This window comes from Pavona decussata, unplaced genomic scaffold, assembly GCF_977016875.1.
Source record: "Pavona decussata unplaced genomic scaffold, jaPavDecu1.1 SCAFFOLD_198, whole genome shotgun sequence".
In the NCBI taxonomy this organism is placed as follows: Eukaryota; Metazoa; Cnidaria; class Anthozoa; order Scleractinia; family Agariciidae; genus Pavona; species Pavona decussata.
Genome location: NW_028145606.1, coordinates 2,058,609 through 2,081,831, shown reverse-complemented (window position 1 = coordinate 2,081,831; position 23,223 = coordinate 2,058,609). Strand labels below are relative to the sequence as shown.

The 23,223-nt window shown below is 38.0% G+C and overlaps 2 protein-coding genes across 2 annotated transcripts in view; one reads left to right on the top strand and one right to left on the bottom strand.

Moving 5' to 3' along the window:
• Positions 1 to 23,223, bottom strand: part of LOC146461512 (uncharacterized) — a 190,709-nt gene that overhangs the window by 20,275 nt on the left and 147,211 nt on the right. The window lies entirely within an intron of this gene.
• On the top strand, positions 20,396 to 22,455 carry LOC146461517 (uncharacterized). The gene is made up of 2 exons (XM_085086836.1): positions 20,396 to 21,322; positions 21,741 to 22,455. The coding sequence occupies exons 1-2, from the start codon at positions 20,501 to 20,503 to the stop codon at positions 21,984 to 21,986; spliced, it is 1,068 nt and encodes a 355-aa protein (XP_084942962.1). The 5' UTR covers positions 20,396 to 20,500; the 3' UTR covers positions 21,987 to 22,455.

Here is a 23,223-nt window from a genome sequence, read left to right as displayed (position 1 = left end):
ATAACTTTAATTAATTATAATAGTGAGGCAGACGAATCTGGTATAACCCCATAACTAGTAGTGAGGAAAATGCCAGGCCTGGGGGTGGATAATTGTCTCCTCACTTAGCAGTGAAATTTTAAAATGGTGACTCCAGTTCTTCTTGCTGATGCAATCCTCTCCTGCTGTACCAGAGCGAATTTTATATATATATTTTTTCTTTACTAGAAAACTCGTTCCATGCTTACCAATATAGAAAATCATGCGAACATAATGGAGTATAATAGTGACGGCTTTCCAGCATAAAAGTGACATTTTGTTTGCACCAAACATATGCATAAAAGTAAAAAAAAACTATGAACATAATAATAATTTAAGCATTACTTAAGCATTTCATTCAATTTAATTTCATTTCATTTATCGCAAAAGTTGATCAGATTCCATGATGATTTACAGCTTTCCATATGAACAGAAATGAATGAGAGATGTTGAATCGCTTGTTATTGTCGTTTTACTGCATTACTGTACTGTTTCTGTATGAAATCCTCACTGAGTTGAAAAAAAAGTTACAGTACCAGAGAGCGAGGCTTTGAGCTCCATGAAACACTATGTTCACAGGTTTTACGTCCATTAATTTACAAAAAATGATCAATCTCAGACAAATGGTCCATAAGCGCATGTTTTCATGTTTCCCTTTTGTTCACCCCTGAATAAATTTGTCACGTATTTTCCAAGTTATGATGGAGTAGTATCAGGGATTCATAACGCTCCACATGTTGTGGGCGCAATGGCGCATTCAGTGTCATACCGTATTTTTTTGTTTAAACAGTTAATGTATGTGGTAAAAATTGAGCAACATTTCAAAACTATTAATACTTATTTCAGTTTGACTTTGCCAATTTCGTCCTTCGTCTCTACTAAACTATCTGATCTTTGATAAGATCACATTTCTGTCATAAAAAAACTCCCACTTACAGCTCGTACAAATATCTCTGGTGATCAAAAATTCCTGAAGTCAAATTCTCCAATTGATTGTTATCCAGGTGCCTGGAAAAAAAAGGAACACATCGTAGCGAAAACTATCAGTATATTGAATATAACTATTGTTAGCATAGTCATTATCTTTTATCATTATCATTTTCATTATAACTGTTATTAATCGATTAGATAATGATAGACATTTTTGCTCCTTTTTTGTTTCATCGTTCGTTTCTGGTAGCATTTACGTTTCGTTTGCTTTGGAAGGGTCTCACTCAGATCACAGCTTTTCCAGCTCTCTGTTGTTGTTGAACACTCCATTTGGCAAGGTTTCTAACTCGTTGTTGCCCAAGAACCTACAAACAAATAATAACGTGGCTGTCGATAAAACCAGAACATGGAATATTCCTGGTCACTCCGGAACATCTCCGGAACATGAAAAAAAAAACATTAATAAATAAATAAATTAAGATACAAAATAATAAATAAGCATATCAATAAATAAATAAATAAATAAATAGATAAAAATAAATGAAAAAATAGGTGTGTTTATATTTATATATTTAAATAAAATGAAGTTACATTGTATCCGGAAGAAATACATATAAGAAGAAGGACGGAGTAGGTGGGACGGTAGGATAAATTGGGTGTTGTAACTGACCACAATGAATGAAAGCGCAAGTACTTTTCCGGCCGTTTGCGTCACGTGTTTATCATCGCATAGTTTGTTTTGTTAGCACTTATCCACTGAATAGTGATTTATCCGGTGGATGGGGTTATCCACCCCTTGAACAACAGGGCCGTGAAGTTTACAAAGCTGTTCTCTCACTTATAACTATTTTTTATGTGAACAAAGTTTCCTATTTGTACTTAGCACTTATCCACTGAATAGTGATTTATCCGGTGGATGGGGTTATCCACCCCTTGAACAACAGGGCCGTGAAGTTTACAAAGCTGTTCTCTCACTTATAACTATTTTTTATGTGAACAAAGTTTCCTATTTGGCCTGCTTTGCTCTTAAGATAAAATCCATTCAAAAAAAAGCACGGAAGGCCAGAGAAGTGTTCGTGGCTTTCGTTCGAGAAACGGGTCCAAGCTCCCAAACTTTGGTTCCAAGCGAGCAACAAAGGAGTGTATTGGGTTTTTTTAGTGACTGGAGTTTTGTTTTAAGGGTTGTTTTTTGAGCTGTGCACCCGTTAAAGATATCTCCATGAGAACAAGATCAAGAAAAAGAGAGTATCCTGAAGAAGAGTGCTCAGAAGAAGATCACAAAACCCTTTCATTTGTAACAATGAAATTCATTTACTAACATTCCGTTTCATGAAACATTGTATTCAGTCAGAAGTACATGCGACCTATTTTGTACTGCTCGGCAGACGAGTCACCTATACCTTAGGTATGGAGCATCCGAAGCAGAAGTCATAGGTTCATGCTATGATAGATTCGTTTCCGACTGTCTTTCTGGGAATATATACAGGTGCGTAACACTGACTGAAAACATACATCTTACAATATGCTGGTTAGCAAAACTCCCTCAAAATTTAAAACAGTTAAATTACAAGCTGGTTTTACGATCACATTTCGACTCACCGTTCAAGAGAGCAAGAGCAAGCAGTGGTACTTTCACTAGATATCAGATAATCAAAGAAATTCTTGGTAGTTACATATAGACACCAGGGGCATATATTATAAGATCCTTTTTGGGGTTTGAAATTAGCACTCAGGGATTTTGGGGGGTCGAAATTTCTAGCGAACTTTTTTCGGATGGAAAGATTATGTATGAAACATTTTTGTGGAGAAAATATATTTTATTGGGTTACATTCTGGGCCTCTAAACTATTTTGAGTCCAGATTACCAAATAGTATTTTTAGGACGTAAAAAAGGACCTCGCACAAACAATCCCCAACCCCCCCCCCCCCCCCCCCTTACGTGCCAGCTACTTTTTCGCTCTTTATTTCGTTGAAAAGATGCAATTTTCGACTCTAGAAATCACTTTTTTCGTTTTTCTTTTTACGTACTTACGATAAGATCATCTTTTTGTACTGGTAGTGCAAATCGACAACCTAATTTCGTAGGGGGCAGTTGGCAAGAATATTGGTGAAAAGTGGTCGGATAAATATTCCGCTGTACTTGTGCGATTCGTACAAATCGGCAACCTTTCAATAGCACCTTTTAAATGTGTTGCCTTAAAAAAAATTGTTTGTTAACAATCTTTAATTAACATAATTGCCTGTAGCAGGCTAATCCGGTAATGGGCGTTCAGAACACGGATGCTCATACAATTGACAGCGAAGGTGAAAATAAAGTAAAATGAAAACAAAATTAACTTGATAACGATCAAACTATCCACGCGCGCGGCATACAAAATCGAGTCCCCAAAATCTGACACATTTCAAGGATAGCGAGTTAATTAACTTGTTAACGAACGAACTACTAATACATGCGTTCATCTAATAATGAACAAATCATCATATTATAAAAACTTGAATGAAACACTGTAACAGAGTTAGCATATACGGAGGGAGACAAAGCATTCTAAACTGGGACAGAAGACCTATGCGCGTTAATTAACGTTAGACGAAAAACGTTGAAAGTGGAATGGATGCTGCGTACTAGCTTACGTGTCTCCAGGTCTTGCCACGCCAAGTTTGATATCATTGTATAAACACTACTGATTCGACGATAGTCGTTACAAACAAAGCGTGTCGCGGGACGCTGTACGGATTCCAAACAGTTAGTATCTTTCTTTGTGTATGGAGACCAGGCGACGGAACTGTATTCACACACTGGACGGACCAGGGTCAAATAGGCCCGTCCTTTGACAACATGACTACAGAGATCCTTCTACGTGTCTCCAGGTCTTGCCACGCCAAGTTTGATATCATGGCATAAACACTACTGATTCGACGATAGTCGTTACAAACAAAGTGTGTTGCGCAACGCTGGACGGATTCCAAACAGTTGATATCTGTCTTTGGGTATGGAGACCAGGCGACGGAACCGTATTCACACACTGGACGGACCAGGGTCAAATAGGCCCGTCCTTTGACAACAGGACTACAGGACACCATATTCCTTTGAAGTACGCCTAAAATCTCATTCGCTTTCTTTTTAAGGTCCAGTTGAGTGACCTGGTAATGTAGACCCCTAAAATATTTCTGGAATGTGACTCCCTCCAAAGGAGTGTTACTCGGCGTGTACGAGTATGATGATGGCTGGCGCTTAAGGGTGATGGACATGATGTAGCAGTTAATAGGGGGAAAGTTCATTTGTCACATATCCTCCCATTCCACAAACTGCAACAGGTTCTGTTGAAGCGTATCGTGGTCAGCCGAGGACTCAATATGGCGCGGTAGAGCACACTGTCATCCGCAAATAACTTAACACTCGATGACACTACCGAGGCTAGATCGTTAATAAAGAGAAGGAACAAGATCGGCCCCAGAACAGTGCCCTGGAGGACACCAGATAGTACAGCCAGTGACCACTTGATGATGAACCATTCCTCATTACACGTTGTCCTTTACCAGTGAGAAAATTCCGAAGCCAGTTATTAAACTTCCCAAAAATGCCGTAAAATTTGGCCTTAAGGAGAGACCTTTCGTGAGGCACAGTGCTAAAGGCCTTTGCCAAGTCAAGAAAGAATACCTGATCATGTATGTTAAGAATACTCGCCCACTCATGAATGACCGTAATTAATTGGGTCTCACACGAAAGTCCTTATTGGAAGCCATGCCTGGTGCTAAGAGATGACTGAATTTCCACTAAGATAGCTACAAATTTGCTTGCAAATAATGAGTTCCATGGTCTTTGCGATAACAGGCCTATAATTCTTAGGGTTAGCGGAATGATTGTTTTTGAAGATGGCAGTGATGTTTGCATCCTTCCAGGTAGAGGGTATAGCGCCGTCAGCAAATGATTGCTGGAAGAGTAAAACAAGGATAGAGGCCAACTCGAATATAGACTTCAGAGAAACACGGGCAGGAATTTGATCAGGCCCGCAGGCTTTGTGGTCTATTGTAGTCAATAGTCGGTTGTTAAGAAACAACAGTTATGATGAATCATAACTCCAAGGACAGCCTCGTGAATTTGCCCTCAGAATGATTTACCTGTTATCTGTTTTATTGTACCTCAGACACCAGCCAAACAAAAACTGTCAATTTCTTTTGGTGAGTGAAATGTTACGCTCAGTTGCGTCCATGTCAATTTAGATACCAAACTTCTCACGACGAAAATCAATTGTTCTCTGTTCTTAACTTTACGCCGCATGCTTAGCGGGCGTAAAGAGTTTTTTTTAATTAATTATTAATTAATTTATTTTTGTTGCAATACTAAATAACTACTTAAAATACTAACAATACTTGCACTAGTGACAGTGCTTACTACGCGTACAATACTTACAATGCTTACAATGCTTACAATGCTTACACTAAACAATACTTACAATACCTACATTACTACATTACAATACTGACAATATTCTAGCGGGGGGGGAAGAGTTATGTTTTTCGTTCTTCTTTAAAATGCCTATGTAGCTTGAGGTTGGTTTTCGAGCAAGAAAGGCCTAATCTTGTATCGGTATTGGTTTCTTCGATCGTCGCGATGTCAATTTAGCCCCATACCACTGAAGATGGTAACTTGCATATATTTTGACTTCGCTTTAATTAAGCATTTTGGCTTCGCATTTAATCGCCGAAAATGTCGCCCAATAGTGTCGTTTTACGGTCATTCTTGTCGCCATTGTTAAACTTAATTGATTAGCCCCGGTTGTCTTTCTGATTCAGACAAAATATGAACTAAGCAGTGGTTGTCTTTAGAGGCAACAAATTGTTCTCGTTAATTTCAAAGAGTTTATGGTGGTCTTCTTTTCCTTCCACTTTGTCGAGTAACGACACAAGGAATATTAGTTACCATTATTAATACAGTATAATTTATTCCTTATATGCCCATTAGCTAGTAGAGTTGGTTATGTAGGCCTCTTTAAAAGCGTTGAAACTGAGGAAACAAGAATCTTGGATATGTAAATCAGGTCCCTTTCCTGAAAATACTATAGTACGCTTTTATACTCTTCTTTCTCAGTGGTTGAATAGTGAAAACGCACTTTTCGCAAAAGGTCTTGTTCCCAAAAATTGAAAGCTTTGTTTATTAATTAGAAATTCTTGTAAAGAAAATGAGTGCAAAAAGGTGATGAGCAATATCACCTAACGAACCCGATCTTTCTCAGTCGGATAAAAATTTATTTTAGGTATCCTTGCTAAAAATCATTATCAGCATAACCTACAGGCTTTAGGTAAACACATAATTCATTCTGGATCAAGTAATCCCTCCTTTTGCAGTTTCTGTACAAACTTGTCACGTAACTTTCTGTTGAAATTTTTTCCCAGCCCAGAAAGTAAGTTGCCGTCAAGGAAATTCAAAAAGGCAAATAAGCTGGACTGGGTTTTAGCACTAGAACTTCATGTAGTCGGAAACTGAGTGAAGTACACTTCAAATGTCCCCTAAATATGTTGATTTTAGTGTGAAGCATCTACCTACACCCCTCCCCTCTCCCCTCGCCCCAAACCCCTGAAAAAGGAATGAAGTAAAAAAACAAATATTCAAGTTAAGAAGAAAAAAAAATGGGAAAAAAAGAAGGGTTTAACACATGTGAATAACTACCCTGTACTCTCGTAACTGCTAGTAGACTGGAACCGACAACTAATCAGCAGCCCTAGTGACGCTGCTTTATGTACTAGGGTCATGCCGTACTTTTCAACGTGAGATTGTCAGACAACAATTCAACTGCTTTGGTTCAGCGTTGGCTAAAGGTTCATTTTATTCAGCACATTGGCTGTGTTCAGTCAGTTTACACAGGGATGGCGCAGTGGTGAGAGCACTCGCCTCCCACCAATGTGGCCCGGGTTCGATTCCCGGTCTCGGCGTCATATCTGGGTTGAGTTTGTTGTTGGTTCTCGTCCCCGCTCCGAGGGTTTTTCTCCGGGTACTCCGGTTTTCCTCCCTCCACAAAAACCAACATTTCCAAATTCCAATTCGACCTGGAGACACTGGAGAGAAGAGCCACCGCGTGGATTCCACTGAAATTCCTATTTATTTTTATTTATTATATTTTATTAGTTTACGCTCGCGGCTCACACATCGCTTCAAATTTTATTTACGTAAGTAAAGCCAGCTAAATTTACGTCTGTACGCACGTAAAATTTACGCGACAGTTTAATGAATGGTGAAACGATTCTGAAAAATGCTACTGTCAGTGTGGATTTCCACTGTCGCGTAAATTTTACGCGCGTACAGACGTAAATTTAGCTGGCTTTACGTACGTAAACAAAATAAGAAGCGACGTATACACGGCTTACGTAAACGTAAAAAGTTGAGCGTTGTTCAACTTTTTACATTCACGCACGCGGCTCACACATTGCTTCTAATTTAGCCGTACATGAGACCGGTACGAACTCGGTCCGGTACAGCTTCAGAGATAATTGTTTCTGTTTACATGAAGGCGATCTGAAAAATCATCTCATGCATGCCGGTGACACTCATTCCAGTTGCTGAACCAACACGAATGACTCGGACCGGTCTAAAGTCGGACCGCGGAACCGTCTAAACACGAACTGATTTGAGACCGGTCTGAGATCATTGTTTTGAGCTTGTTGGATCATTCTGAGATGGCGGGTAACTGAAAAAATTCCAAAGAAAATCAAACCCGTTTGATTTTTAAAGATGGGATGGATTTGTCGGTTTAAAACACTGGAAACATCAAAGATAGAATATGGAAGCATCAAAAGTAGAGGCTTTAGCTTTGAAGTAGGTCTTGTCAAATTGTATTCAGAATTTTCGAAAGACAATGTCAGAGAAATAATATTCTCTCTTTTTTTTCTCGCTTTCAGCTTTATTCTTTCTTATTAGCAGTGCTGAATTTGACACCAAAAAGGCACAATGAAACAGACCACAAATGAAAAATAGAAACTTCCTGTATGTTTCATGTAAACATTCGTGCCGATCTGAAGTCTCTTACAGGTCTCACGGTAATCGCCGTCATACTTTCAGACCGGACTCATGTGAGCTTAACCGTACCGGTCTCGTGTAATCAGGGCCTGAGACTAAAGTGGGCTAAAGAGTGTAGGGCGTACGGCAGACACAACGCCCGTTCCAAAGGTTTGCAAAGAAGAGCCACCTTTCTGCGTAAAGTCTCGCAAAACATCGTCAATTGGGTTCTTCAAATTGTCTACAGACGGTTCAACGGTTTTTGATCAACAAGTATTTTGACTGCTATTTAGCAAATGTTGAACAGTGAATCATGTCGTGTTAAATGCTAACGTTGAAACAGGTTATTCAACAGTTTGAACAGAAATTGAGCAGGGTAATTCTATTTTGTTCAACAACGGCAACATTCAACGTGAGGAACGGCAAAAGAAAACAAGCAATTTATGACGATGAATAAAAAGTCTTAACATTGTTCACCACTTGTTAACCAAGAAATGGTTTAACGCTGTTAAACCTAGCTTGCGTGACAGTCCTTTCCTTTCCAAGCGAGTGCAATAAACGAACTAAAGCTTCTGAGGAGAAGGAGCAGAAAAACACGGAGGAGCGAGGGAGGTGAGAGCGAAAAATCAGCCTAGGAAAAAAACGGGAAGAAAGGAACTCAGAACTTGATCGGTCTCTTGACGCTCGTTCGTAGGCCTTGTGAACTTATTTAACGCTGTCAAATTTATTTCTCATCGCCTTTCAACCATGATAAAAGTATATGCAAAGCCGTTTGTATCTTTGACTTCGCTTTCGAAGCGTTTGAAAGGTTTAGTCTGAATGTTCCTCACATTTGACCTCACCTCTGATAGATGTTAAAAGTGTGGTAAATCCATCACAACTTTAAACATTTTTTGAAGTACTTCTCAGGTGAGCGGAATCAAGGATAGAATCATATTCGACCTCACCCTTGAGAAGGATCAATTGAATAACAACCCATGCTACGTCTCCACTTAAAAGCGTTAATAAGAACCCATTTTAAATTACTGTTCCGTGGTGTGGCATTTCTAGAGCAAACATTGCTCTAACAAATTGCACTCGTTTCATTTTTATAATAACGTTGAGGCCGAGATACAGTAAACTCAAACTTAAGAACATACTATAAGACCATTTCCCAGGCTGAGAGTCAGTACTAGTTAAGAACAATGTGGGAGCAGGGATGGCACAGTGGTGAGAGCACTTGCCTCCCACCATTGTGGCCCGGATTCGATTCCCGGACTCGACGTCATATGTGGGTTGAGTTTGTTGTTGGTTCTCGTCCTGCTCCGAGAGGTTTTTCTCCGGGTTCTCCGGTTTTCCTCCTGCAAAAACCAACATTTCCAAATTCCAATTCGATCTGGAATCTAAGGACCACAGGTTTGTCAGTCATCAGACTGTTAAGTGTCATCCTCGTTGAACAAAGTTGATTTATTTTATTTATTTAACTTTTTTTTTGAACAAATGATTTTTAAAATGAACAGTAAAAATACGGATAAAATAACACAAGTAAAACTTCATTTTACACAGTCCAATTAACCCAAATGATAGGTGTCTTGGTTCCGGGTAGCCTCCCACGCAGGCGTTTCTAGGGGTGTCGTATTACCTCCAATACGAGACGAGTCCCCTAAAAACGCCTGCGTGGGAGGCTAGGTCCCGTGGTCTTCGACACGTCCCCACAGATTTATTTTAATACTATAATAGGCAACTTAAGAACATCGTAAGAACTTTTCAAGGTCAAATTACCAAAAACATATCGATAATAATAATAAAATAAATAAGAACGTTCTGCCTCAACTCCTAAATTAGGCGTTATTATATAAAAACAGAGTGCAGACTCGGTGAATAAGCCGTATATCACGGTCTTATACTAACTGTTTTCAGTTAATTTTCTTCAGTTTAACAAATACCCGGAATACTTGAAAGATATGTTTAGTTTGCGCTCCAGTAAGATATTTTATCTCTTCCTAAAGTAGCTATTCAGCAGCTAAATGCTGGAACGCACTTCCTGTCACTTAGGCTTGTTCCAAACGTCGTGCTACGGCCGTGCCGAACTTAAATCAATTTGACACGGCAGTGGTTTCAAACGTCGAATTTAATTTAGTCGCGCCAAATTCTAAAATACAGAAATGCGTAAAACGAGCAAATTAACATAAAATACATTAAAATAATTTATGAATTTAGTTCGGCAAATCAATAATACGCCCGGTTTGAAACCAAGTAGCGCTACTGGCGTGCGGCACGACAGGGCCTACCGTGGTAAATAGTTGTGCCGAACTTAATCCTGCCTACCGAACTAATTGGTTTCAAACGTCGCGCTACTGCCGTGTTCAAGTCAAATTAAATTCTTGAATTTAGTTGGGCACGACAGTAGCGCGACGTTTGGAACAGGCCTAACAGAACCCCCTCAAATTCCAATAACTGATTCTGTCCTATAATATACTGTATAAACATTATCTCGAAAGATTTGTGACTCTTTGTCGTAAGAAATCTTGATAATGTTAATATTAAAGGACCTTTTAAACGGTTTCAACATTTTCTTTAACATGCGTTCAATACTGTTGTTTAACCAAATGTCGGGAGCGTTTGAAGCGGGTCGTTCAACATTGTTGAAAACGTAAAAAACATTGAAAGCTTGTTGAAAATGTTTCGGATATAGAGAACCGGGAGGAAACTGAAATTCTATCCCTGAGCAAGTGTAAACTACAAGTTTTTAGGCATATTTTCAAGATACAAAGAGGAAAGGTAATTTATTATAACGGGTCTTTCGTTGGCTCTTTTTCCAACACGGTTCAATGTAAAATCAGGCGTCTTACTCAGCGATTTTGCAACAATCTTGACATTACACGTTTGTTGGTTTTACCTCCTTATAAATTAAGGAATTTGTTCAGTGCGAAAGAGAGTACACCCAAGTTACTGCGATCTCATGTTGGTTGCTGTGTCAAGCTGTGGTGCCTGTTATGTCGTCGAGACTAACCGGCATCTCGCTACACGAATCCAAGAGAACCTTTCCACTGACAAGAATTCCCACATTTTACAGCACCTTGAAAGCTAGGAAAATTTTATGTTCTGAAGATTGTATTTCCATCTTGGAAACCGCCTCCCTCAAAATCAACGACGCCTTACATATTCATTGGGACCACACCAAACAGGCAAAGTTTTCATGTAAATCTTTCAATAACCACATGTATTTAGTTTTGTTTGTCTACTCGGTATGGATTTTTTGTTCCGTTCCTTATTATCGTCACGCCGTAATTAGCTATATATTTACTTTTCTAATCAAGCTGTGACTAGTTGTATGCTCTGCATGTATATTTATCGTCACGTTGTAATTAACTATATTGTATACCCATTTTTTGTATACCACACCCACTAACGGGTTCTGTACTGAGAGAAGGATGAAGTTTCATCCGAAAAATGCTTACTATAAAAAATGGTAACCTTCATAAAAGTTATTTCCTTCTTGCTCGCTGCACGGAATTTATGTTTTACTGATTTAGAGGTTGGACCCTTTTTAATCACATTATGTCAAAACGTATGCATATAAGCCAAGTAAAATTAGCTTGGGCTTGAATTATGCCTTCTCCGCTGCTTTGCTAGTACAGTCTTTTATCTGGAAAAGAAAAGAGTTTATGCTGGTTAGGTATAGCAATACTATACAGCCCTCTCAAAATGTTGTGCTGTGGGGTCTTGAGTAAAGTTAATGTGAAACTGAAGTGAGAAATCGTCATCTGTGGGGCGTCTGAAAAATGTTGGCTGCCAATACAATTTGAGAGTGCTAGTTATGAGGTTGTTAATACCAAGATACTTAGACAAGAGAAAATGAAGCAAAACTGACTGACAATGTGATATTGTAATTCAAAACTAAATGAGCATGACTGGTTAATATAACTGGATTGTAATCATTCAATGAAAATGAAAGGTACATGTTTTGTTGCTTATTCTGACCCTACTGCAACTGTCCTTGTGTATCTGTCTTGGTCGCATATTGTGAAAATACAGTAAAACCTCTACGAAGAACCCCCTCTAATAAGCCCCTTATTTGTACATGTAGGTAAAATTAAAGAAGCACTTCAAAATAAGGTGTACCAATTTTCAAAAAAAGCCCCCTCCCCCCCCCCCCCAACACACACACACACACCCTGTTTTTGAGTCCTGAAAATAAATACCCCCCCCCCCCCTCCTGGGTGGGGCCTAATAGAGCTGTTACTGTTGTGGATGTACATGTAGCTCCAGAGTAGTGATAAATGCAGTCCAAATTTGATTATCTAGATTATTCAATTCTATTGGCTCCCAATTTTGTCATGAATGTTACAGTAGGTTGCCACAATCATAGACCATAGTCTTAATTTTGAAAAACTACTGTTAAGGACGATGTCTACTTTTGTTACTGCACATAATTATGTTCTGCGCATCTTGAGATACTGAACTTAGCAAGTACTCTTGATAATTATCCAAAAATAAATTTGGTTGGTAACCATGCATTTTTCAGAGATAATAAAGCTTCAATTTTGAAAAAAATCCACACATTGCTTCATGTATTTTACTGTTTTTTAGAATAATTGTTGCTTACCGGTAATATCTCTGACAAATGCGTGGTTGCCAACCAAATATTCTTTTTTGATTTCAGTAGCCCTTGCTGAGAATAGAGATCTGCTTTCTCGAATACAGTCATAAACCACACAAAAATACTTCAGTATTAGTAGGCACCCTCCTTAAACATCGAAAGCTGAAATTAAAAGGCACTTGTTAAAGGCTGGCCGTCAGAAATATTGACCCAGTTGAAGTAATGCACCTCAAAGAATGACGGACGTACTCTGCTACATGTACATGTACGTTCTATTTTATTCTTTCAAACAAACTAACTTGCTTCAACATTTTAGCCATTCAGCTGTATCATGTAATAAATAAACACTTGTGGAGACGTTTGTAGCAAGATCAACTCTTTCCGAACATTTTTTCATAGATTATTTTGTGTAGGTTTCCACCAAAAAGGTGATTCAATGTTGCTTACATAATCTTTCTTTCACTTGTTCGACCCTTAATGTTACATATTTAGGTCTCCTTTAATATTCTCAAACTCATTAATAATTCATCAAGAGAAAACAAAGAAAATCACTACGGTGACCGTGGTTTGGACATGTGATTTCAATTACCATAAAATTTTGCCAACTTTGGCCTTGAATTTCTCCAAGAATTATTGATCATTTGAGAAGCCATATCAAACACTCGAAAGTGTGTTTCATCAAATATCCAAACACGTCGAAGTCGTTTAAAAAAAAACTCGGCTACGCCTCGTTTATTCAACCTACTTCTCATTGTTTGGTTATCTGATGAAACACACCTTCTCGTGTTTGATATATTACTTCAAACACTCAATTACATGTATCCCTGGCCTGAACTATTCCTCCAAGACCAGATGAGTTTGGACAATCCAGGTTCAACTATAATAAAAACTGTAAAACAAAGATTTTCTTACAAAATATTAATAACAAAATATAAATAAGGAAATATAATAACAAAAACAAAAAAACATAACAACATGTAATAACAACAACAGTAGTAACCTGTAGTTACAATTTAAAACACTTGGAGTTCTTCTTAAACAAGGGCACCTTTCATTAGTGAAAGAAAATAATTATGAGTTTCTCCTGGTAATAAAGGGCATGACTAGCAAAGCAACAAAAATTAAATATTTTGTGCATTCTTAGACCTCTGTTACTGAATCTCAGTTTGATGCTGATGCCAACCATCAACCTTAAGTGATAAGTAATAATAACTTTTACACTTGTTTTCAGAAAAAAAATTACTCTGTGATGTTGAGATTCATCTTGAAAATACAGTATGTGCAATATGGGTACCATTATGAATCTGCCAATTATTTACCTTGCAATCCACCCAACCAACTTTACATGGAAAAAGCGCAGACTGTTTAGCTTGTAATTACTTTAGAGAAGAAACCGGAAGATCTCTTACCTCCTTGGATGCAATTTTTTTGTTGTAGCAATGTCACTGAATTCTAAAAATATATTTGACCTTGGCACTTAAGAGTTATTGTCTGAGAAAACCAGGCAGGTGGTCAAAGATCGGGGTCGGCCAAATCATTCCATACTAACATCATAGATAGGTTAGGTGGACTTATGGATAAATATACTAAAGTTTGCTCTTCAAGTGTTTTGGTATAGGAGATATGAGATCCACTCTGCATCACCCCCTAAGGTCCTAGTTTTTCTGGTAAATTTGACCCAAATTTGACAGCCAGCAAAAACTGTACAATCTAGCGAATGAAGTTCATATTTTGTACCTGATATGATGGGCATTGAACTTCTTGTAAAAAGCCAGAGATATGCGAAATAAGCAAAAGTCACTTTACAACATTTAGTTTTGGAATAAGCTTACCTATATTTCGTATCTGCAAATGAGCAAGAAATTAGCCATTTTCGACTTCACGCAGAACACACAACTAAAACTTCAGCAAAAACTGGATGCCAAAACCAAACACTCTTACCTTCCATCTATCAAAATCAGCAATAATCTTTTTGGGCCATTCAAACAGCAAGATGCTACATCACCTCCATTTCTCTTACTTCTCGATGTCATATACAGCACGACACGACGCAATCAATGTGCTGTTTAAGCCGCTCCTGGATTTCGCATTGGGTTTGTCTTAAGTTAAAAATATTCAGTTGATCAAATTAGTTCCACAAAAAAGTCAAATCCCCTCTCTTGCGAATTTAACGGAAAGAAAATTAAGAAAACGCGAAAATAAACAAAACGACGCCATGTTGAATTGGTTCACTCGGGATAGACTGGGAACTAGTTGATTGGTTGTAAGGGAGCCAGGCTGGCCATGGATGATTGTTCCACGCTGTTTTTCATAAGTAAGCTTTTTGATTTAAGGAAGGCTGGCCGTAAGTGGCAAGGAATAACAAACTATTGGGAAATGAAGATACCAATGAGAGTTACAACCATTTTCCTTGCTTATTAAATGGCCTACATGTTGTTATGCTTGCTGGGCAGGGAAAATCGGTTTGAAATTTAATCTGCATTTTGTGGGCTTTGATTAGGCGAAGTTTCTGGGTCAAGCTGTCTTGTACTGTCAAAGACGGGATTACAACAAATCAAATAAGAGCCAAAAACACAAGAGTAATTTAGAGAAACAATACCGTAGCCCAGTTGGAAGTCTTGTTTGTAGATTCACTTGCAGAAACTCTATTTTGTTTCAATACAAAGGGAAAAAATCCGAAAAAATAACGTCATATTCTTTTATATCGTAAGAGACTATACACATACGAAAGTATTTTATGACAATTTTGTTATTACCATATTTACATTTATTACGTGACATATGGTCTTCGCTCCAGTCTTTTGCGACAGTATTTACATTGCTCTCAGAAAAGTAATGTACAACGCAAAATGAGCTGCTTATTTTCAACAGTTGCCAGTGTATGCGGTCCAACACCATACGCGCCAAATGAGCTTTATGTTATTCCTCTAAAACCATGCAGAAAGGATTTAACAGATTATCTAACTAATCTGGGTGTCAGTCGATCGAAGTCGAGGCTTAGGGACACGGATTAACGAGGCTGATGTTATTCTCAATCGCGCCGGATTGTATTCTCTATCAGAGGAAGACAGCGAAATGTCCAAAGCACAAATACGAATTAACAACACATTACCAGAAGTTAAAATCCAGTTGTTCTCACCCATCTCACAGAGGTGAAGCAAAAAAAAATTAAAAAATCCTCGTCGGGTAAACAAACAGGTGTCGGAAGAAATATACCAGGAGTTTCAAGTTTCAGTTCCAATAGGATCCGGTATGTACAATAAACCAATATTTAAATTATTTTCTCGCAATTCACCTTTTTTTGGTAATTAATTTACTCTTTGTATGTTACCTTAAGATATTTTCACCTAACGTGTAGTTTCTTATCAGTTTGGAAATCTCTGCTTATTTATCAAATGCGTTGTTTTGTTACAGTGTAACAAACATCTCATTTAATTGAAATCAACATTACAAATATTGTTTCAGCCCTGTGTATTATAAACACTTGTCGAAAAGGCCATTCAAGCAGATTTAAAGTGGAGGATGCTACCTCAAAATTTGAGGACAAGCTTAAGGTGAATGTTTTGAATTAATAGTAAGATTACTGTTCCCTTGGACCGATATATAACTTCTTTATTTATTCGACCCGGAGACAATTTTGTGATGATCCCAGTAGAGTTTAAGAGTTAGGCGCTGCAGATTCTACGTTTAACTTGATGTTATTTGTTTATTCTCTGATTAGCGTTCTTGACGGTCCGGCAGCTCCTCCTTCCCGTCTCCTATCATATTTATCAAGGTATCAAAGCGCAGATAATACAGTCAAAACTAATTTTTTGTCAATTTGTTGTGTAAGTTTTCAACAGCAGCTTTTATAACCAAAAAGCGCATAGTCCTAAGGGCCTTCTGGTGTACATAACAAGCCGGAATGATAAGTCCAACGCTTTTATTAAAAGCAAATGACGTATTCACTGAGGGCTCCTAGGTAAATATTTCGCTTCACGACATGTGTTCATTGACAGACCAACGGAACTAGCAAAGTTCAAAATAAGTAAACAAAAGATCGGAAGCAAAAACAAACATACCTTGGAAAAGGCAGTTATCTATAGGAAAAAGGAAATTCCAACCCAAAGGGGATCTGCAAGGAAAATTCTTTTTTCTAAATATCAAGCGCAGATTTTCCGTCAGTTATCTTTAGTTTTACACAGTTTATTTTAAAGGTAGAACAATTCCATGACACTGTTTCTACTTATTTCACACATCCAATCTGATTGCTTTGCGGTAAAGGTAGAGATCATATTTCAGCTTTCCTCAGTAATTCAGAGGGGAGCGTGTCGAGTAGAGAGATTAACCTAGGAGGGTCAATTTGTTGAGTAATAACTGTGATCAGTTTGCTTATACATTGTACAGAGATTTGTTTTACTAGTGTTATGTAGTACACGTGTCAAATAACGGTACTTCTTTCGAAGTTACTAAACGGAAACTTTCTTATAAAGGCATTGCAATTTTTGTTATTAAATTCAACAATTCCAGTTGTTCATGCTTTAGCGTGCTTTATCTAGTTGTGAAGAACGCAGGAGTTGGACATCTCTGATTTCTTGACGGTGGAAATGTACATCCAAAGGCGCGCGCTCAAAAAAATTCCAATAAAGTTATTTTTTCACGCTATTGCGCGGTTCTGCTGGTTCTAGTTTGAGCATGATTCGTTCATGTCATTATTTGTTCAGATCTTGAGCTGTTTATCGCGACAAACAGACGTTTCTAGCAACAATGCGCCGGCGATAGGTCCTTCCCTGTCCCCTCCCTACCTAAAGTAAAAATAAGTAGGTCCCAGTCCCTTGAGAGCAATCCAACTCAAGATGGCGTCGTTCTGTTTAGTTCGTATTTCTTTTAAAATTTTCCTCCTGTTAAATTTGCCAGAGAGGGGTTCTGATTTTTTTGGGACCACTTTAGTCAACTGCATATATTTAACCGTGGAGAAATCCAATGTGGAATCCAAGAGCGGCTTAATCGGCACATTGCTTGCGTCGTGTCGTGCTGTACATGACAACGAGTGATAGGAGTAATGGAGGTGGTGAAGCATCTTGCTGTTTGAATGGCCCAAAAAGATTATTGATGATTGTGATAAAGGGAAGGTAAGAGTGTTTGGTTTTAGCATCCGATTGTTGCTGAAGATTTAGTTGTGTGTTCTGCGTGAGTTCGAAAATGGCTAATTTCTTGCTCATTCGCAGATGCGAAATATAGGTATTCCAAAACTAAATGTTGTAGAGTGACTTTTGCTTATTTCGCATATCGCTGGCTTTTTACAAGAAGTTCTATGACCATTTATATCAGGTACAAAACACGAACTCTCTTCGCTAAATTTTACAGTTTTTGCTGGCTGTCAAATTTGGGTCAAATTTAACAGAAAAACTAGGACCTGAGGGGGTGATGGAGAGTGGATCTCATTTCTCCTATACCAAAACACTTGAAGAGTAAACTTTAGTAAATTTATCCATAAGTCCACCTAACCTATCTATGATGTTAGTATGGAATAATTTGGCCGACCCCCATCTTTCAGCTTTTTCAGATTTTGCCCAGTTTTCTCAGACATTGACTCTTAAGTTTAATAAGTTTGACATGATTTTATACGCCTTATTCATGGAAATAGAGTTGCAAACAGGCATTTTATAAACTGAATGACTTTCCAGGAGGATTGCCTCTGTTTGTTCCTATTGCCGAAGCCAATTGGATTAAAATGTTCTGTTTACCGAGTAAGCTGCAGGTTCATAAACACTCGAATTAAGTAAATCATAATTATTGCTATACTGTCAAAGGTTACTGTAGATGTCATTAAATGCCATGATAGTGCCATGGATTGGATCAGTGTTATTCTGAAAGTGATAATAAGCTACATGTATCACCTCCAGAACGTCTTTAATTTCCGGGCTCTTCATCTGTACTTCTACAGTATTCGACACTAACTTTCCTACTAAATTGCCCTTTGGGCAACCAGGTCTCTATATTTTGTTGCCTAGCGTATTTTTTGGTTGCCCAAAAAATCGCCGGCTCGCTTCGCTCGCTGTTTATTGTCCATCTCCAACCTTAGCTAAGCGTCAAGACAACCCCCATGCCTAGGTAACTCGTTACATTGTAATCGAAATCAACTTTATTTGGGGAACTCACAGTTGGTTTTTGACATTTACAATACACAGTCTTCTCCTTCTTAAATTCAAGCCATGGAAAATGTTAAAATGTCATAACTCGTCAAGGTTTGGTACATGTATCTTCTAACTCGCTTGCTTTCAAGCGTAGTTTCCTGAGTTTTCTAGTGCAAAGACTTCCTCAAACTTTTTCTCTTTAGCTAACCTCTTCAACTTCGTCAACTTCTCTTCCTTATTCCCTCTCTTATTCCCTTTCATCGTTCTTTCGCTTTTTCCTTGAAAACCCAAACTGAAATAGACTCATTTCAACAACTTGATCGCTGTGAAAATCCCGGGAAAACACGAAGCGTAAATTTGGCCGCTTGGAGCCTGGGTATGGTAAATTTACCAACATTCTTTGCGGGTTAAAAAAACATGGCGGCCACGATTTTGTGCGCAGTGTTTCGTGCTCGTTTCGTTGTATCTTGTTCAAACTAATATGTATCTTTTTTCAATCTACGGCTAATGGGTATGAAAATATCCCAAGGTAGGTACCCATATTAACACAATACATAAATTGACAGCAAAGAGTTTTCAATTCGCTTTATTTCCTGCTGGACACACTGTGGACAGGAGCAAAACATCTGCTTGCCCGATCGGGCAACTTTTACCGTCGTTTTACTTGCCCATTGAATCATTTTACTTGCCCCGGGCAATCGGGCAAGCGTTAGTGTCGAATACTGACTTCTACATGTATACAGTCATTTCAACTAACGTTGTCGGTTCAAAGCATGAAGCTAAAAGACAAGACCGAAAGTTTACGTGGGATTATCATGAATAAATTCATCAAAATCAGTCATGCCTGGAGAAAACAATAGGTTGTAATTAGCAGTACAATGACCTGCACGTGCAGGGATGATTTTGATGAAATTATTCATAAAAAATAACCCCACAAAACATTGCGGTCTTGTCTTTTAGCTTTATTTTGATCCGACAACGTTAATTGAAATAGCTGTATGGACTATGAAGGACCCTTAAGATTACTGTTTATCATTCTTATAGAGTATTATGTTATGGACTACAACTATGCAATGTTGACGGATTTAATAGTCAAGTTCTGAGTTGTGTTGAACCTCATTATGAAAGCGAGGCTAGGTCCAAAAAGTTTCTTGCAAAAATTATTTTTGTTTGCATACTAGCTGTACATAATTATAAGAATGAAAACTACTTTTCCTACACATAATAAAAACTGTATTCATAAAGGCTTGCTCTCAAAATTAGGTTCAAAGCAACTCAGAAATGGCCTATTGTTTGAATGTTCCAGCTGCATCTCCCAGAGGAGTTCAGAAATGGGAACCAAACCCTTGACTTTCACTCGATGAGACTTTTACACAAAGCACTAAAGACAATTCAAGCACTTTGTGGGCTTAATATCTTTTGCTAGGCATAAAGATATTAAAATATATTGGAGCAAGAGAAATCAATAGGCTCCGATAGTTGCCTAATCTGATTTTCTTTGAATAAATTATACAAAGATTTTCAGGCTGAAGCAGGAATATTCTGATAAACCAATAAGACTGCAAGACTGAACAATAAGAAATCACATCATAAGAAGTGTTTCACAACAATAACAAGTGCACATGAGGCCTTCTGGCTGAAGGTGGGCCTTAAGAAATGTTTTTATCATGTTAAATTGTTGCTATGGTAACCTATGAAGTGGAAAAAAACTACAATTTATTCATCAATTATTTTAAAAACAAGGCATTTGTTTGATCAGAAGCTTATAACCCCGAAGCGTCTAAATTCCGCTATAATGTTTTGAAACAAGCTGGGGTTTATTAGTCGACCAATCAGGAGCACGAATGTATTTTTTGCCCAAATATGGAAGGATTCATAACAAACAAAATGGCGGCCGCTCGCAAAGAGACCGTCAAAAAACTCTCGAGAGCGAAGATAAATTCGATCAGTCTAGCCAGGAAAACGCTTTCGGAAGAGGTTGTGGTGGAAAGGATCTTCAGAGAAGCTAGAGCGAACTTTGGGGTTTTTTTTAATTCGAGCACGCCAGCCGATGTGGATGTGCTGGAGGCAAGTGGACCGTTTCGTGGGTTAGTGAAGCGTTGCAATGACCATTTCTTTGATTTATTTTCCGAAAGAGTTAAGGGTTCGTTTGACAAGCATGCGTTAATACAGGTGAGATGGTACGAGTTAGTTAGGCAGGTGCTAGCTAGCGGAGATATGGAGGAAATAGTGAAGGCAGTTCCATCCCGGGGTAAGGAGATAGTGTCGTGTATTTTGGAGAGTGTTGCGAGCGCTGGTTTTAAGTTTGTTAGGGAGAGTCAGGAAGCTAGTTCAACAGTTATGGTTGCTAGAGAGAGTGTTGATATTTCTGAGGACGATGTTTCGCTTTTAAAGCTAGGTTCTGCGGCGGCGTTGAAACTGAAAAAAAGTTTACGACAAATTGCCCAACCACTTTCGAGGTCTAAGCAGAGCCTTAAGAACATGATATTGAAGGAGATAGACGCTATTGAGAAAATGGAGGATCACGAAAAGACAAACCTCCCAAGTTTTCTGCATAATCTCGATGAAGGAAACTTTTTTGTTTTGAAGGTGGAACTTATTTGTTTTCTGCGAAAGTTTACGCAAGTGTTCGGAAGAGTCGTGAATCAAAATGGGTATCACTCATTTGGTAGAAGACTGTTCAAGGTTAGTTTAGAACTATTAAAGCAAACTATCACCCCTAGGCCTCTTAACGAATGCTTGAGATATCAATAGCATTATTTTTACTTCTTTTTTTTATTTAACCATTCACTCTACTGCATTTACCTTTGCGTATCCACGAATTGGAAATCAATTTGTACCTGAATAGGTTAGCACAGAGGCATATGCTTCTTCTCATCAAACATGGTTACACTGTATATGGTTGCCTTTTCAAAGGAATAAGAACCTTACCTTTAGACAGCTGCAGTAAAAAGATCTCTCCTCTGTGACACACTAACACATTTGCAGGTGCATTACACAAATAGATATTTGCGTGATCTTGGTTCGTTCAACATGCCTTGTGAGTTAAAGTGTCACTAATGCTTCCTGATTTTTTAACTAATAATTAAATTGGCTGTTACAGGTTGCCGAACAACAAGTGTTGAGTGACGGTGGCATTAATAGGAAATTTAATGAAGCACTGATATCCATTGGCATAAAAATTTCCCCAGGCATAAAAGCAGATCTCTATAATAGACTATTGCGCAAAATCTTCAACATCAGGTGCAATGAATTTGTCAGAGCGCAGAAATGTCTGGAGGAGCATCATGAGAGGCAAACACAGGACAGACAAGTTATGTTAAGGAATAAGCTGAAGGTTGCCAACTAATCATCAGATGCATTTAAAACAATTTTTCCATGTTTTCCTAGCCTCATCTAAACACAAAGGGGGTTAGGAGAATTTGAGACAGATATGCAAACCTGCATCTCTGGTTTGCATATCTGTCTCAAATTCACCCACCCCTCCTCATGTTTAGATGAAGCTATGTTAACAAGGGAAAAGTCCTATTGCTTTTGTAAAACATAAATCCCAAAAGTAATTCAGCAAATGAAGACAAGGCTGGCAAAGCAGTGTGGCCCTTCTTTCTTTTGCCATGTTTCCTCACGCTCAGGGGGGAAGAGATAGCCAACCCCCCCCCCCCCCCCCAAAAAAAAAAAAAAGTCATCAAAATTACTTTAAGAGTCTAGCAAGAGCTTTGAAGTGTTTCCAAATTGTGCCAGGAAACACAATGATAGTGCCGTCACAACCATGTTTACATACTCGCATCTAAACACCAGTCAAAAAACGAGAACACAAAATTCATACTATCATAAGGTTATTATTTTTATAAAGAAGAATATTGTCTTTTTCCCATGAAAGTGTTTTCTATATTGCAAAATAAGAGAAAGAACTGTCTGGGTTTACATTTTGTGCAGTTTGAACAAACTTTACTCATCATGGCTAATATCCATAACAACTAACGTCTGCCATATCTGTCAGTATATGAGTATGAAATATCCAGCTGTAATTTATTTATGAGAGGGGGAGTTCTAAACCTCTAGAGAATTGTTATCGAACAGCTTAGGAATAACCCTAACAGAAAACCCCTGAAAATTACATTAGTGAAGTTATTAGTGTAGTGGTAGACAGAGTAGTGTGATAGACAGAGCACTATATTGGAGTATGTAATGAAGGTGAGAGTTAACCATTGTGGTTGTGTATTCATGAACTGCTACATACTTTTCAGAAAAATAAATATTTGATTATCTCAGTGCTGTTGACAATCTTCATTCATTTTCAAATCATCAAATCATTTTAAATCTTCAATTTAAATTATGGTTATTTTTTTTACAATGTATATTCTAGCAGGAAGCATGTGGGATAATAAAATATTATTAGTGTAGTGGTAGACAGAGTAGTGTGATAGACAGAGCACTTTATTTGAGTATGTAATGATGGTGAGAGTTAACCATTGTGGTTGTGTATTCATGAACTGCAACATACTTTTCAGAAAAATAAATATTTGATTATCTCAGTGCTGTTGACAATCTTCATTCATTTTCAAATCATCAAATCATTTTAAATC

Excerpts from the sequence above, each read along its gene's own strand:
- LOC146461517 (XM_085086836.1), top strand. The coding sequence starts at position 20,501 with ATGGAAGGATTCATAACAAACAAAATGGCGGCCGCTCGCAAAGAGACC. Across the intron at positions 21,323-21,740 it reads TTGGTAGAAGACTGTTCAAG|GTTGCCGAACAACAAGTGTT; the intron begins GTTAGTTTAGAA and ends TGGCTGTTACAG.